Source organism: Rhincodon typus, chromosome 20 (genome assembly GCF_021869965.1).
Source record: "Rhincodon typus isolate 14 chromosome 20, sRhiTyp1.1, whole genome shotgun sequence".
NCBI lineage: Eukaryota > Metazoa > Chordata > Chondrichthyes > Orectolobiformes > Rhincodontidae > Rhincodon > Rhincodon typus.
Window position 1 is genome coordinate 51,598,977 of NC_063351.1, and position 15,219 is coordinate 51,614,195.

Consider the following 15,219-nt stretch of genomic DNA (forward strand, 5'->3'; position numbering starts at 1 on the left):
ATGCTGCTTGGCCTGCTGTGTTCATCCAGCCTTGCACCTTGTTGTCTCGGATTCTCCAGCATCTGCAGTTCCTACTATCTCTAATGTTCTGGGGACTTGGGTTTGAATCCGATCACAGCAGATGGTGGAATTTGAATTCAATAAATATCTGGAATTAAGAATCTAATGATGACCAATTGTCGGGAAAAACCCATCTGGTTCACTAATGTACTTTAGGGAAGGAAACTGCCATCCTTACCTGATCTGGCCTACATGTGACTCCAGTCCCACAGCAATGTGGTTGATTCTTAACTGCCCTCTGGGTGATTAGGGATGGACAATAAATGCTGCCTGGCCAGTGACACCCTCATCCTGTGAATGAATAAAGGAAAAAAAAAATTAGTGAATCCAATAGGTTTTTGATGGCAATCTCTTTCTTTTATTGTCACCATTATCGAGAAGAGCTTTTTATTGCACATTTATTAATTTACAGAACTTGTGTTCCCCTGCTGCCTGTGTTGGGATTTGAACTCTTCACTGGATCAACAGTCTAGGATAATTACTCCAATAATTAACCACAGTATTATTGTACTCAAGCGTACATTGACGCACAACGTGAGCCATACCATTCAAATACAGGCACTCTGAATGAGATTTTCCTCCTGTTGTTGATGTTATGGCGGTTTTGGACAAGTGAATGTGGAAATTTGCCAGGGTGTACTCCACTGTGCCCTACAACTGTCAGTCAGCTAGATATGCATATCCAAAGTACATGAGCTTCTGGCTTCAAAATTTCAATATAAGAAACAGTAAAATCAAGGCAACATGGCAGTTGTTATTGTGAACAACTATTTTATGCTAAGTCCAGACATTACTAATTAATTGAATGCTTTAAATGTAATTATAGTGTCATTGAGACATACAGCATGGAAACAGATCCTTCGGTCCAAACAGTCTATGCCAAACATAATCCCAAACTAAACTAGTCCCACCTGCCTGCTCCTGGCCCATATTCCTCCAAACCTTTCCTATTCATGTACTTATCCAAATGTGTTTGTAATCATACCCGCGACCACCACTTCCTCAGGAAGCTCATTTCACATACGAACCACCCTCTGTGTAAAAAAAAAAAAAAAAATTGCTCCTACTGTCTTTTTTGAATCTCTCTTCTCTCACCTTAAAAATGTGTCCCCTAGTCTTGAAATGCCCCATCCTAGGGAAAAGACAACTACCATTAACTCATCTTTAACTCTCATTTTATAAATGTTTATAAAATTTGCCTCTCAACATCTTTACACTCCAGTGAAAAAAGTCCAGCCTTTCATACCCAGCAATCTCCTAGTAAATCTCTTCTGAACCCTTTCAAGCTTAAAAATATTCTTCCAGGAGAGGCCTGACCAATGTCCTGTACAACATCAACATGACTTCCTATACTCAAAGAACTAAGCGACGGAGGCAAACGTGCCAAATGTGTTTTTAACCCACCTGTCTACATGCGATGCAAACTTCAAAGAATTATGTACCTGCACCCGAAGGTTCCTCTGTTCCAGAACATTACCCAAAGCCCTACCATTTATTGTATAAGCCCTACCCCTGTTTGTTGTGCCAAAATGCAATACCTTGCATTTATCCAGATTGAACTCCATCTGCCATTTTTTTTGGCCCATTGATCTGTTTGACCAATTTCTCTTTGAAATCTTAGAAGTCTACTATGCCACCAATTTTGGTGTTGTCCGCAAACATACTAACGATGCCTTCTATATTCTCATCCAAATCGTTTATATAAATGACAACCAAAAGAGGACTCAGAACTGATCCCTGTCAAACACCACTGGTGACAGGCCTCCAGTCCGAGAAACAACTCTCCAGCATTAGTCTCTGTCTCCTGCCATTAAGCTAATTATGTGTCCAATTGGCAAGCTCACCCTGAATCCCATGTGACTTTGATTGAATATATGATGCTTCCTATTTTAATAAATCTGTCAAAATAAGTTGTTTAATTCACCACTCAAGGCACAGTATGTCTGTTCTATAATTAAACCACATTATTGTTGGGAAACATCGGCAGTTTTATATCCATTCAGTGGGAATGGCACATTCAAGCTTCATAGTCTACATTTAGGGTAACTAGATGATGATCTCTGTTTAACAAAAACAGTTGTTATTTCCACCCCTCTAAGGACTTCCCCTACTGCTATCAAGCAGTGAGTCTGCTATTCAGTAAAGACTGAGTCTCATTCTGGAATCTTTCAAGTCTCCAGTAGCATGAGGTTTATTAACCTACCCAACCAGCTGAGTAATCATAAGCACATTTGAATGTTGCTGCTTGGTATTAAATCTAGGTACATTTCAAGTGGCTTCTGGCATCTCACAATAAACTGAACAGTGACCAATCAAAGTAAATAAATCAAACTATTAGGATTTGTGTTCTATCAGTTGAGAAATACAAAAAGAGTAGACAAAATTGAACCAAGTGTTTCGGATATAAAAGTCAATTTACACATTTGAAATTACCTCTCAGAAATCTGTAGGAAAATGTTTGGAAATAGGAATCAGAACATAGAACAGTACAGCACAGCACAGGCCCTTCGGCCCACTCTGTTGTGCCGACCTATTATCCTACTCTAAGGTCAAACTACCCTCCATACCCTACATTTTGCTATCGTCCATGTGCCTATCCAAGCGTCGCTTAAATGTCCCTAATGTATCTGACTCCACTACCACTGCCAGCAGCGCATTCCACGCACCCACCACTCTTTGTGTAAAGAACCTATCTCTGACCTCCCCTATACCTTCCTCCAATCGCCTTAAAATTATGCCCCCTCGTAATAGTTATTTCTGCTCTGAGAAAAAGTCTCTGGCTATCCACTCAGATGCCTCATCATCTTGTACACCTCAATCAAGTCACCTCTCATCCTTCTTCGCTCCAATGAGAAAAGCCCGAGCTCCCTCAACCTTTCCTCATAAGACCTGTCCTCCAGTCCAGGCAGCATCCTGGTAAATCTCCTCTGCACCCTCTCTAAAGCTTCCACATCCTTCCTATAATGAGGTGACCAGAACTGAACACAATATTCCAAGCGTGTCTAACCAGGGTTTTATAGAGCTGCAGCATAACCTTGCAGCTCTTAAACTCAATTCCCCTGCCAATGAAAGCCAACACACCATTCGCCTTCTTAACAACGCTATCAACTTGGGTAGCAACTTTGAGGGATCTGTGGACGTGGACCGCAAGATCCCTCTGTTCCTCCACACTGACAAGAATCCTGCCATTAACCCTGTATTCTGCATTCAAATTCAACCTTCCAAAATGAATCGCTTCACACTTCTCTGGGTTGAATTCCATCTGCCACTTCTTTGCCCAGCTCTGCATCCTGTCAATGTCCCATTGCAATCTACAACAGCCCTCCACGCTATCCACAACTCCACCAACAGTACACAGTCTTTTGACAGAGTGAAGCTCAATTTGAAGAAACAGAACATTAGAGACCATAAGATGTAGGAGAAGAATTAGCCCATTTGGCCAATTTAGTCTGCACCGTCATCCGATCATGGCTGATATGTTTCTCAACTGTATTCTCCTACCTTCTCCTTGTAATCCTTGATTCCCTTACTAATCAAGAACTGATCTCTATCTCTCTCTCTATCTTAAATACATGCAATGACTTAGCCTTCACAGCTTTCTGTGGCAAAGTTCCACAGATTCACTAACCACTATCTGAAGAAATTCCTCCCTGTCTTTGCAACTTTATTCAGTGGAGGTGACAGTGAGACTGAGGGTGGCCTATCTGCCCTCTCCCAAATTGATGCCCTTTACTAGCAAATTATTGAGGTTCATTTCTTGCCTAGCCACAATTTTGGGGCCAAAGCAGGAATTTAGGGATGGGGTGAAGCCCAGCAGATCACCCTTCTTGGACGTCAATTGAGAAAGTGAGGATAGAATTTCCATCAGTGGCTTCCTTTCTGGACGTCCTTCTGCATCCACGGGATGTTCCCTTCCACCTTTGCCTTATTGTAACCTCACTGCCCCCTTTTTGGCACAAGCCATTCTCGCACCTGCTTGGCCCTGTGGGCTCTGGCTCAAGATGGTGGAACTTCAGATATTCGCAGTGGTGGTCAATGTTTTCAGTGGGCCTTGCTGGGACCACCGATGGGCATTCTCCGAATATGGGCTTCACCCTGTAGTTTGGCACAGTCGACTTTCAAGATTTCAGACCTCTATCTGCTCACTTGCTCTCTTTTGGACCCGAGAAAATGAACCTGCCCTTGATATTCTATGAAATTGTAAGAAAGCTTGTCACCTAATCTCCTAATGGCCTCCTTTGCACCTTTCCAACTTGGAGCCTGAGAAGTAACCTGCAGTTTATTTCAGGAATTACTATATTGTAACTATAATAAATATTAATTTGCAGGTTATTCATCACGGATCACTGAGTTGGAAGTTAAATGTTTGATATGGGCTTATTTTGTACAAGGGAAGTTCCACAAAGAAAGAAAGCTGCTGATATATCAGCAAAGAAAATATTGACATTTTGTTTTATTAGGTGGACAATTAATATTAGATGTCTGAAGTAAAATATTATCTAGGTTATTGTATATTTAATGTCAATGAATATTTCTTATTGGCTTTTTGTTGGTTGAGGATTTAACAAGTTGATGTATTTCTGTTTACAGACGAGCACACCTTCGTCTCTGTTTAGAGCGATTGAAGGAACTTATACCACTGGGATCAGAGTGTACCAGGCACACTACTCTTGGTTTACTCAACAAAGCCAAAGCACACATTAAGGTAAAGCAAATCTGTAGAACTGCATTTTTCTATGTCAGAAGCCAATAAATTCTTAACATCTTTCAATCTGTTTTGCAATTACAATGGTCATTTAGTCATGCTATGAATAAATTATTAGGGAATGTTACTCCCTTGGACTCATCATAAAAGATGAGAAAATTATGAACTATTACCAAGTCCCAATTTGTAAAGTATTTGATTAAATGCATTTTTTTTTTGTAAACAGCTTTCTCCTAATCGTAGTGATGGAATTCCCTCTATTGGATGTCAACATACATGTACAACATGTGTTAATGACCTGTCTAAAATTACTGCTGTGAATTCTGATCTTTAACCTGGCAATTCAGTCCTTTGATTAGCTTGCTCTGTTAAACCAAATTCATTGTTTTGTGTTTTGCCTGTAGAAACTTGAAGAGCTGGATAGGAAGTCACTGTACCAGATTGAACATCTGGAAAGGGAACATCGTTTTTTAAAGAGGAGACTAGAACAGCTACAGGGTCTGCCAGAAAATGAACGAATACGAATGGATAGCATAGGGTCCACTGTCTTCTCTGATCATTCAGATTCAGAACGAGGTAGTATTTCATAAACTGTTTGTGCCCACAATCATTTTCTACATAATAGTGATGTATTTTATCACATCTAAAACCCAGAATGATCATGTCTGCTCATGATAATCATAATCTATAGCATGAAAAGATCAACATGCGTGTGCTGAAGCTTATAATGAGGCCTTTTTTAGAAGGATTAGAAAGGATATATCCCCAGCAATATTGGCAAATGACTGTATTTCGTCACACAATGGAATGCCTCTTGGCTTTTTTATGGGTGAAATAATAACACTCGGGTGGTATACAGGTTTTTCAAGTCTATAAACTGCATCATTTGAAATCTAATGCATTAGGAAGAGTACTGGTCTCCGTGAAGAAGGTTATCTAAGGTTACAAAGGGATCTTAATCACTTGGGCCAATGGGCTGAGGAGTGGCAGATGGAGTTTAATTTGGATAAATGCAAGATATTGCATTTTACTAAAATGAACAAGAACAGGACTTGTACAGTTAATGGTAGGGCCCTGGGTAGTGTTTCCAAAGAGAGAGACCTAGGGGTTAAGGTATATAGTTCTTTGAAAGTAATGCCACACATAGCGTGGTTAAGAAGGCGTTTAGCATGCTTGCCATCATTACTCAGACAATTGAGTGTAGGAGTACTGTGTGCAGTTCTGGTTGTCCGGCTTTAGAAATAATTTATTATTAAATTGGAGAGGGTGCAGAAAAAATTACCAGGATGTTGCTGGGTCTGGAGAGTTTGAGTTATAAGGAGAGGTCGGGTAGGCTGGGACTTCTTTCACTGGAGCATACGAGCTTGACAGGTGATCTTTATTAAGGTTTATAAAATCTTGAGCAACATAAATAAGGTGAATAGCAAAGGTCTTTTCCCTAGGTTGGGAGATTTCAAAACTAGGGGGAATATGTTTAAGATGAGAGAAAAAACATTTAAAAGGAACCTGAGGGGACAACGTTTTCACACAGGGTGGTTTGTATATGGAATGAACTGCCAGAGGAAGTGGTAGATGCAGGTGCAGTTAGAACATTTAAAAGGCATTTGGACAGGTAAGTGAATAGGAAAGGTTGAGAGGGAAATGGACCAAACGCAGGCGAATGAGATTAGTTTAGTTTGGGAAACTTAGTTGGCATGGATGAGTTGGAATCATTTCTGTGCTGTCTGTCTCTGACTATTATTGTATATGTATATGTACAGGAATGCAGCAGGAGTTAGACTGTATTTTAAGGGGGGAGTTTTTGAAACATGTGGTACTGAGCATTATTGGGTGAAGACTGAGGTCACAGGATTGGTAGTACAATGTCTTACATTTGCCATGTTTCTATTGAGCCAACTCTGCACCATAAGCACCTCTCAAATTATAATGCAAACGTGTGGGTCTAGTTTGCTAACTAACTTAAACCTCAAAATAAACCAATATATTTGACAGTATTACCTGATACACTACTAATGATTTGCCATTGCTTATTTCCAGAAGAGATTGAGGTGGATGTTGAGAGCACAGAGTTCTCCCATGGAGACATGGACGATATTAGCACTTCCAGCATCAGCGACCTTGACGACCACAGCAGCCTCCAAAGTGTTGGTAGTGATGAAGGCTACTCCAGCTGCAGCATAAAGCTGTCCTCGTCAATTTAAAGAGGACAACCCTGAAGCTACCTGCAAATATGTCTGAGGGATCACAATATGACTGGCTACTTCAGCTTTGGACTTTTGTGGAAAAACAATAGGTTAAGGACATGCACTTGTACTACAATACTTTATGCACAAGGCACTCACCTAGTACTGACCTACATTGCATTGTTTTGAGGAAATAGCACATAGTGCATAGCATTGTGGGTACAAAGCATGACCACTATTCAGATTGTTTCTTTGTGTATTCACAGATAATCCATTAGTGTCAATTTAGTTGGAAAATACAAGCCTTTCTTTAAAAAAATGCACTTTTAAGCTGAAGAGCATCTTGTTGTGTAGCCCAGAGTTCTGATGTGATTTGAACAATGTCAGAAAGTTTATGACTTCTTGACAGATTGTTTCTAACCTGCACTTGGAGGTCTTCATTTCCATTATAAAAACCGGAAAAGATGTTCTCTTTGTGGAGACCTCACCAATCAGATTGTTTAAAAATCTGTTTACTATAGAAAGAAAAAACTACCCCAAATAGAGATCAAAAAACATTTTACCAAATTGGTAATTTATGGCTGATTTTATTTGGTGTGAGCGAAACAAAAGTGTTCTCAGTCCCTTTTTGATGCTCCAAGTTTTATGAAGTTACATCTTGGGGACTGTTTTCTTCTTTTGTTTATTTTTTGTGCTAATGTTGTGCCTTCTAAGTTGTGCATTGTGTTGTCATGAAGTTAGTGTCTCTTATCTAGTTGTCCCTGCATGTATTCAAGAGCAGCTTAAAAATAGTTTAATCTTAATCTTTTTTCTGCACTGCACTCCAATCTTGGTTCTATAATAGAATGGCCTGATTACTATAAGCATAACCCTGACCTCTCCACCTCCTTCATAAGCAGGAACTTGAAGCCCTCAAACCGATAAAGTTATTAAATTAGCTTTGCAGGAATAGAAACCTATAAGCTTTGTATCTGTTCTAGCTGTTGACATATGTGCACGTTGCAGCACACTGTTAATGGTGTTTTTATAGAGAAGTGAAAGGTTCTATTGTTGCTATGGTAAAATATGTTGGTGTCAACTATAGGAGCATCAGAGAGAGATTCAGGTCTACAGCCTGCATATTTAGTGTATCATCTTTAACTGAGATTTAAAAACCACTAAGTTTGATTAGGCCCCCGGGTCTTTGTGTTTGAATTTAAATTTTGCCCATTGAAGTTCTAGTAAATCAACTATTCCAATTTAGTTTAAAAATGAAAAATTAGGCCTCCCTTTCATCTAAAATATCCTGACAATTACTTTCTTAAGAATTGTGTCTTGTTGCAATGCCATTGCCCCGGAAAATAATCACCACTGTAAGACTCCTAGAGTTGAAGTGCTTATCAGGATATTGCAGTTGTGTTGCACGTTTCACCCATTAAAATTTTTGACCAAAAATCATGGGTAGTTACTCCCATGATTTGCCGATATATGTTGTTGATGGGTGAGATTCTGTGCTAGAAATATGCATTTTAAAATCAACCAGCAAACGATTTGGGAAATTAGTACTATTTCTCAAAATTAAATACTTTTTATTTCAGTTGATAAGAAAGCACTTGCATACACTCAAACAACCCTTCAATTACACACTAGTATGAAGCATTTCAGGTCAGAAACCAAGCATAGGGTCTTTGTGTTGGGTGTGGCTTACATAATTGGAAGTGGTCTATTTTAAGTAGATCTAAACTTCAAGTAAATCTGGTCATCCTTGGTACATTTGTTTGCCTCTTTGTGGGAGGAATTGTTACAGGTTACAGTTTTAACTGGGCTTGTACAAATATTTACAAACACAATGTTGCTGAAATACTTCAAATTGCACTAAAGGCATGACATATTACCTACTACATGTGTTTTCTATAGAGTTTCTAACTAAAACTATGAAAGGAAGCCAAAAGAATTTCATGTTCCGAGAAACTCTGAAAATTTTACAATTTTTTTCACATTAAAAAAGTTAAAACAGATAAGAATTTAATTCTGGTGCTACTCAGTGACAGTTATTTGGGACACAATTGTAACAAATTTGAAACTGCTTACTTGGTAGATTATATTTACCTTCTTACCAGCCCTAATTGGTTTAGTTAGTTATCATATGGTCAGTACGCTTACCTGGCAGCTCTGCAATATATTTTAAACATCCTCACTTTTTTGTTTCCCTCTGCCACTTCTAAGTGAGCAGAACCTGAATGTAAAACAAAGGCAGCTTTTTTTTTTAAAATCAGAGCACTCAGCTACAGAATCCTGTGACTGATAAACCAACAGAGATTCCCTGTGTATTTCTAGGATTACACTTAATAATGTACAGCAACTTCCATAGGTCTACATGAGACGTATCCTATAGATATTGTCTGAATCTGATTTCATTGATGACCAAAATCCAGGAAGTTGTATGCTTTTTCACTTTGACTTAAGATCATTTAGAAGTAAACCTGGTTATCATCCAAGCTCCTTGCAATTGAAGTTGTACAGTACCTTAATCTTCTTAAAGGGTAAAGCAAATTAGCCAGGACTGGCAGATTCAGTTAATATTACTAGAGTTCTTGGTTTGACTTTAGTAATATGACTTAACAAATTTGAATGTTGAGCATTCAGTAAAGCTGAAGCAGTTCTTTGAATTTTGTCAAAAGCCACTTTGGATGCAGCAGTTACATGTTTTAATATGTGTATTCAAATCTCCCAATAGACCACTTATTCAGATCCGGTTACTGCGTACTTTCAAACAACTGTTGCAATAAAATCATGGGTAACAGGAATTTTGTGTACAGAAGATTGACAGGAATACAGGCAGTTCAGAAATGTAACAGTAGGTTGAAAAAAAAACTATCATAGTTGCGGATGAGAACACAAAAGTCCAACGAATGGCACAATACTACCAAAAAAGCCTTAAATTACATCATTACAGTGATAGTGCAAAAAATAAGTGAACCTATTTCAACACAGTATTTTGATGCTATTAAAGTTTGATATAATGCGCAGAAAAGTGTGATATCTTTCCCCTTACGTTCAGCAGTAACAGCCAGCAATAAATACTTGGCAACAATTAAAATTTCCAAGCGCTTTGTGAGTTTTGTTATAGGTTATTTTTATGATGGATTAGATTGATTAGCTCTTTAAAGAAGCAAAGGTGAAAAAGAAACTGTTTGGTTAATGGCACTAACCAGAGTTTAATATTCACAAAGCATGCAGAGCTTTGTGTTGCTATTGATCATAATCTTCATACTTAATACCAGTAGTAATGCTTTGTATCAGTTTTACTTCAGATGGATAATTTGGAAAGAATGTTCCCCCCCCCACTCCCCATCTTAATTGATGCCACTGCATAATATCTGGATTTTAAAATACAAAAACTGGGCTGCTGGTTTTACAGCAGTCCTGTGCAACTATCATCCTGTTCTAAGCCTGTGCAAATATGCACTGAATTGATGACAATATCTGGTTACATTCAAGCAACATTTACAATCCTCTTTGTAAAGAATAGTCCAAGCCCCACGTCCAGATACAGTGTTGAGTATTTTTCATTTGTTATGCCTTCCATGCCAGAAGTTAAATTGTTCAACAAGGAATGTTGTATATATGTACACTTTTAGGACAGACCTATAATCGTCTTGTACCTGTATTATGTAAAGGCAGCCCAACACAGACATCTTTCTCCCCTCTCCTATAGTACACAACACAACTTTTGTAAATTTATGCCAGCTGTTAACTTACATAGTGATATCTTTCACAGATGAACTTCCAAGTGCATTTGAGAGTAACTTTACTTAATATTTGAGACAAAGTTAAACTGAGCTGTATTTTCTTTTAAACATGAAAAGGATGGTTAAACAAAAGGATTGAAAAATTCAAGTAACCTGATTCCCTCCCATCTGCAAATGAGCTAAGGCCTACCCGAGTACTACTCTCAAATTAAACTTGTAAACCAAACAAAAATTGGAGACTTTAAGAGTATTGGAGCCCAGTTACCTAATGATAGTTAGCTCTGCTTCATGTTAACAAAATAAGACATTGTCCTTTTTTATGCAAGTCCATAGCGAGTTTAAAACCTTTCACACCAAATTTGACATCCTGGTATGATATTTAGTTATCTAGTAACATTCAGTGCTCAACAACTTACTGCAATTTCATGAGCTTTCCTTTCCACTTACAAATTTGGAAGATTGTAAGTACAGTTATTTGCAAGCCTGTGATCACCAGACTGGTTTGTCATCCAACACAAGTGTACATTATTGTCTTTTAAATCTTTTGAATGTCCAGAAGTCCCAAATCCCACTATATTAATGCAAGTTCTATCATCCAGACAAAAAAAAATTCTGCGTTCTTCATCTTTCAGTTAGGAGAAATAAAACTGCAGAAACTCTCATCCAAAATACTACCATACAAGTCATTTTAAAATTGATGCAATATTGGTACAGGAATAAAGTTCTATAAAATATCAATTCTTAGAATATAAGACACGACTGATCCTGTCACATTTGCTGTTCAGAATTCTAACTGATTAAAGCAGTTTGTTGCAATTCAGTTCACACCTTGCCCACTTGACCTGAAGGCAAAGTTTGCAAAATATGAAATGCTTGGTAATTATTTAACCTCATTAATCTCAACTCTTTGAAACAACTCAAATTTTCATTAGTTATTTGTTATTTTCTAATAACTTCCTGGCTAAAAGTCAGCTCATTTACATGAAAAGTAGGCAATAAATAATAACCTGAATAGTAAGCACAATAAAAGCTATACTTTAATTACCCATCTTGATGCCACCAAGCACATTGAGATTCAACATTTTACCCAGATTTGATTGATTATCCCTGCACAAACATGCCAAATTTCTGTTGACAAGTTCTCCTCCAAAATTATACCAAAATGAGTTGCAATCAAAATAACTGGAGACAGCTACTAAGTAGTTTACTGTCTGCGTAGGAAGGACGGTTGCATGATACTGTCTTAAAATTGAAATAATTTAAGGATCAAAAATAATGATTCTGTTCCCATTCCTCCAGATACATGATTAATCTGCCATAGTTGGAATGTAACAAAAACAGAAGTTGCTGAAAAAAAATTCAGTAGGTCTGCCACCATCTGGAGAGAAAGTAGAGCTAATGTTTCTGGTCCAATGACTCTTCTTCAGAATTTGGACCTGAAACGTTAACTCTGTTTTCTCTCCACAGATGCGGCCAGACTTGCTGAGGTTTTCAAGCAATTTCTGTTTTTGTTTCTGATTTCCAGCATCTGCAGTTCTTTGTTTTTTTTATTATATAGTTGGAATGTACTTTGAGGAACAATATGCATTAAAAAATCATAATTCTCTTGATTTAGTGATTTCCACAGCTTATCACAAATTTTCAACAGTGTATCCATTGATATTTTCTAAAAGTACTGAAATTTAGTTAAATACTGAATAAGCGCATTAAAATTTCAGTATACGTAAGTTGCATTTCTTGCCCCTTCCATTTAGTTTTCTACCATTTATCACTTTTTATCTAACCTAAGATACACAGATTGCATTTGCATCTTTTGAAATGGTGCTGTCACAGAGTTTACACACTAACACTGTTCAGTTACCATGAACATAATTTTATAAAATATTTTCCTTGCACCACTGCCCAATTCCAAATTAAGAACTTTCATGCAGCACCTACAGAAACTTGCAATATTTGCAGCAGAATTTGAAACCATTGTGTAGCACTGCCAGCCCACTATATCTTAACTTGCTGGAGCATGCACATCTGCCAATTATAAATAAAGGCTTCAGGCTACCTAGAAAATAGTACTTCATCTTATTAAAGTGGGACACCAATACATGAAGAGTTAAGAGTTTTTGTGAACACTGAACTTTCATAAAGAGACAAATGTTTAAAAATTAAATCATCAGACTTGTTGGACCGTACCATATCAAGATACATTACTGTTCCTATCTACAGTAACTTGGCAACTTGCTATTAAAGATTCAACTTACAAAATCCTAGTTTTCAAATTATATGAACATAAAAATATAGTTAACTTTATTTAAAAAATGGCTTTTATCTCGGCAGTAGGTAATTGAGGCGAGTGCTGTTGATTATATACAGCATAGTTAAAAACAGCAAAACTCATTGCATTATCTTCCAGTGAAAGCATCTGGGATAGTGCTATTGTTCTTTGTCTTTCTCTGTTCTTCCTCCTCCTCCTGTTCCCCCCCTTCCCTCCCCTCCCAATTAGCAACTAGTATTTTTGATTCCAAAAGCCAGCATTATTTGACCGTAAAGATCAACACTGACCAAGGCCCTCCCAAGGTAACTGTAGGACGTGTGAAGTAGTGCCCAAGTCTAGAATTTAGCATAGCTATTCATCGTTATCAACATAATTTAACAGCAGTGGCATATTTTTATTGGTTGTAATCAAAATTGCACTGGTGTCAGTATGGGTGCTATTTATAATTTTAACATTGTTTTAACAGAATTATTGATAACCATTTATAGCCTGAATCACCATGCTGCAAAGTGTACAAAATAAGGCTTGTAACAAGTCTCAAATAGAATGCAGTGATGGGGAAAACAGGATGTATCATTTGAGGTAGACTGTCTGTTCCCAATGAATACTCAATGTATGTGTGTAAAGACTCAATTCATGCTGGTTCAAACTAATAGCACACTTGTCCCCAAGCTACCCTAATTTGAAATATTGCTTTAACTGTGTTTGTAGATAAACCTCTTATTTACCTCTTGTATAAAGCATAAAATAAAACTTCATTTTGTGAAATACCGTATTACTTGTGCCACCTGCATTAAGATCATTAATTCCCTCCCTAATAGCATTGTGGGTCAACCCACAGCAGAAGGACTGCAGCAGTTCAAAAAGGCAGCTCACCACCACCTTCTCAAGGGGCAACTAGGGATGGGCAAGAAATGCTGGCCAGCCAGTGATGCCCACATCCCACAAATGAATTAGAAAAAAATCTATTGAGTGGAACAATGATCAGTGCAAGGTAGTCTGAAAGTAAATGTAAACACACCTAAAATATGTCTGAAAAACAAATCTCAACACGTCCTCTCCAGATTCTAGCCCATATCGCTCGTTGATTCTGACTTTTCAATCTTAAATTCTCAAATCAATGATATTAAATCTCAGTTTTTGAAGCATGACAGATTATATCTCACTAGTGCAAATTTTCAACATGTACTTCTTATTAAATATTTCTCCTAATTTACTGAATGAGTTGACTTTTTTAATAAGTGGAATACACAACCTGTTCAGCAGCTGCAAAAGTAATTGATTACTTTTACAATTATGGTAATATGTAAATCGGTTATAAATGTTAAATGGAGCACTTAAGGCACCCAAATTTCACTGATTCAATTGTTTCGCTTCCAACAGTTATATTATTTGTAAATAACACCATTAGTTTGATTGATAAATCCAATCAAAGGGATCTCTAAGTAGTAACATAACACAAGAACAATAAGAACCAGGAGCAGGAGAAGGCCATTTGGCCTCCTCCGCTATTCAATAACGTCATGCCTGATCTTTTTATGGCCTCAGCTCCACTTACCCACCTTCTCACCATAATCCTTCATTCCTTTACTCTTCAAAAAATTATCTACCTTAGCTTTAAAAACATTCAATGAGGAAGCCTCAACTACTTCACTGGGCAGGGAATTCCACTGATTCACAACCCTTTGGGTGAAGATTTTCCTCCTCAATTCAGTCCTAAATCTGCTCCCCCTAATTTTGAGGCTATGCCCCCTAATTATAGTTTCACCACCAATGGAAACATCCCCCCTGCTTCTATCTTACCTATCCCCTTCATAATTTTACATGTTTCTATTAAATCCCGCCTCATTCTTCTAAATTCCAATGAATATAATTCCTCAGTCTCTCTCCTCATAAGCCAACCCCCTCAACTCCAGAACCAACCTACTGAATCTCCTCTGCACCCATTCCAGTGCCAAGAATCATTAGATTTTGCAATAGTTTTGTTACTTGAGCCAGTAATTCGGCTGTTCAGAAAGTGAATAACCAGGTTTCTTTCCTTCCCCGCCCCATCCTAAAATTCAAAAAAGAATTTAATCATCTTGAACAGATATTCTGAAATTAAAATTAGCAGTACTTTCAGTAGTAAGGAAGAAAGTTTAGAATTAATTGGCACAGTTCTAAAATTATAGAATTTTACACATCTCAAATCTTTCTCATTTCTATAATCATTAGACTTCTAGTGCCAAAGACTAACATCAAATTTCAATTTAGTTTCTTGAATTATAAATC

The 15,219-nt window shown here is 37.6% G+C and overlaps 1 protein-coding gene across 1 annotated transcript in view; it reads left to right on the plus strand.

The window, feature by feature from the left end:
* LOC109910754 (max interactor 1, dimerization protein) overlaps positions 1-13,723 on the plus strand; it is a 130,359-nt gene extending 116,636 nt beyond the window's left edge. Inside the window, exons 3-5 of the mRNA XM_048608755.1 lie at positions 4,651-4,765; positions 5,170-5,341; positions 6,803-13,723. Of these exons, the coding sequence (XP_048464712.1) occupies positions 4,651-4,765; positions 5,170-5,341; positions 6,803-6,966 (451 nt within the window). The 3' untranslated portion in view covers positions 6,967-13,723. The remainder of the gene's footprint in view (positions 1-4,650; positions 4,766-5,169; positions 5,342-6,802) is intronic.
* The last annotated feature ends 1,496 nt before the right edge of the window (positions 13,724-15,219 follow it).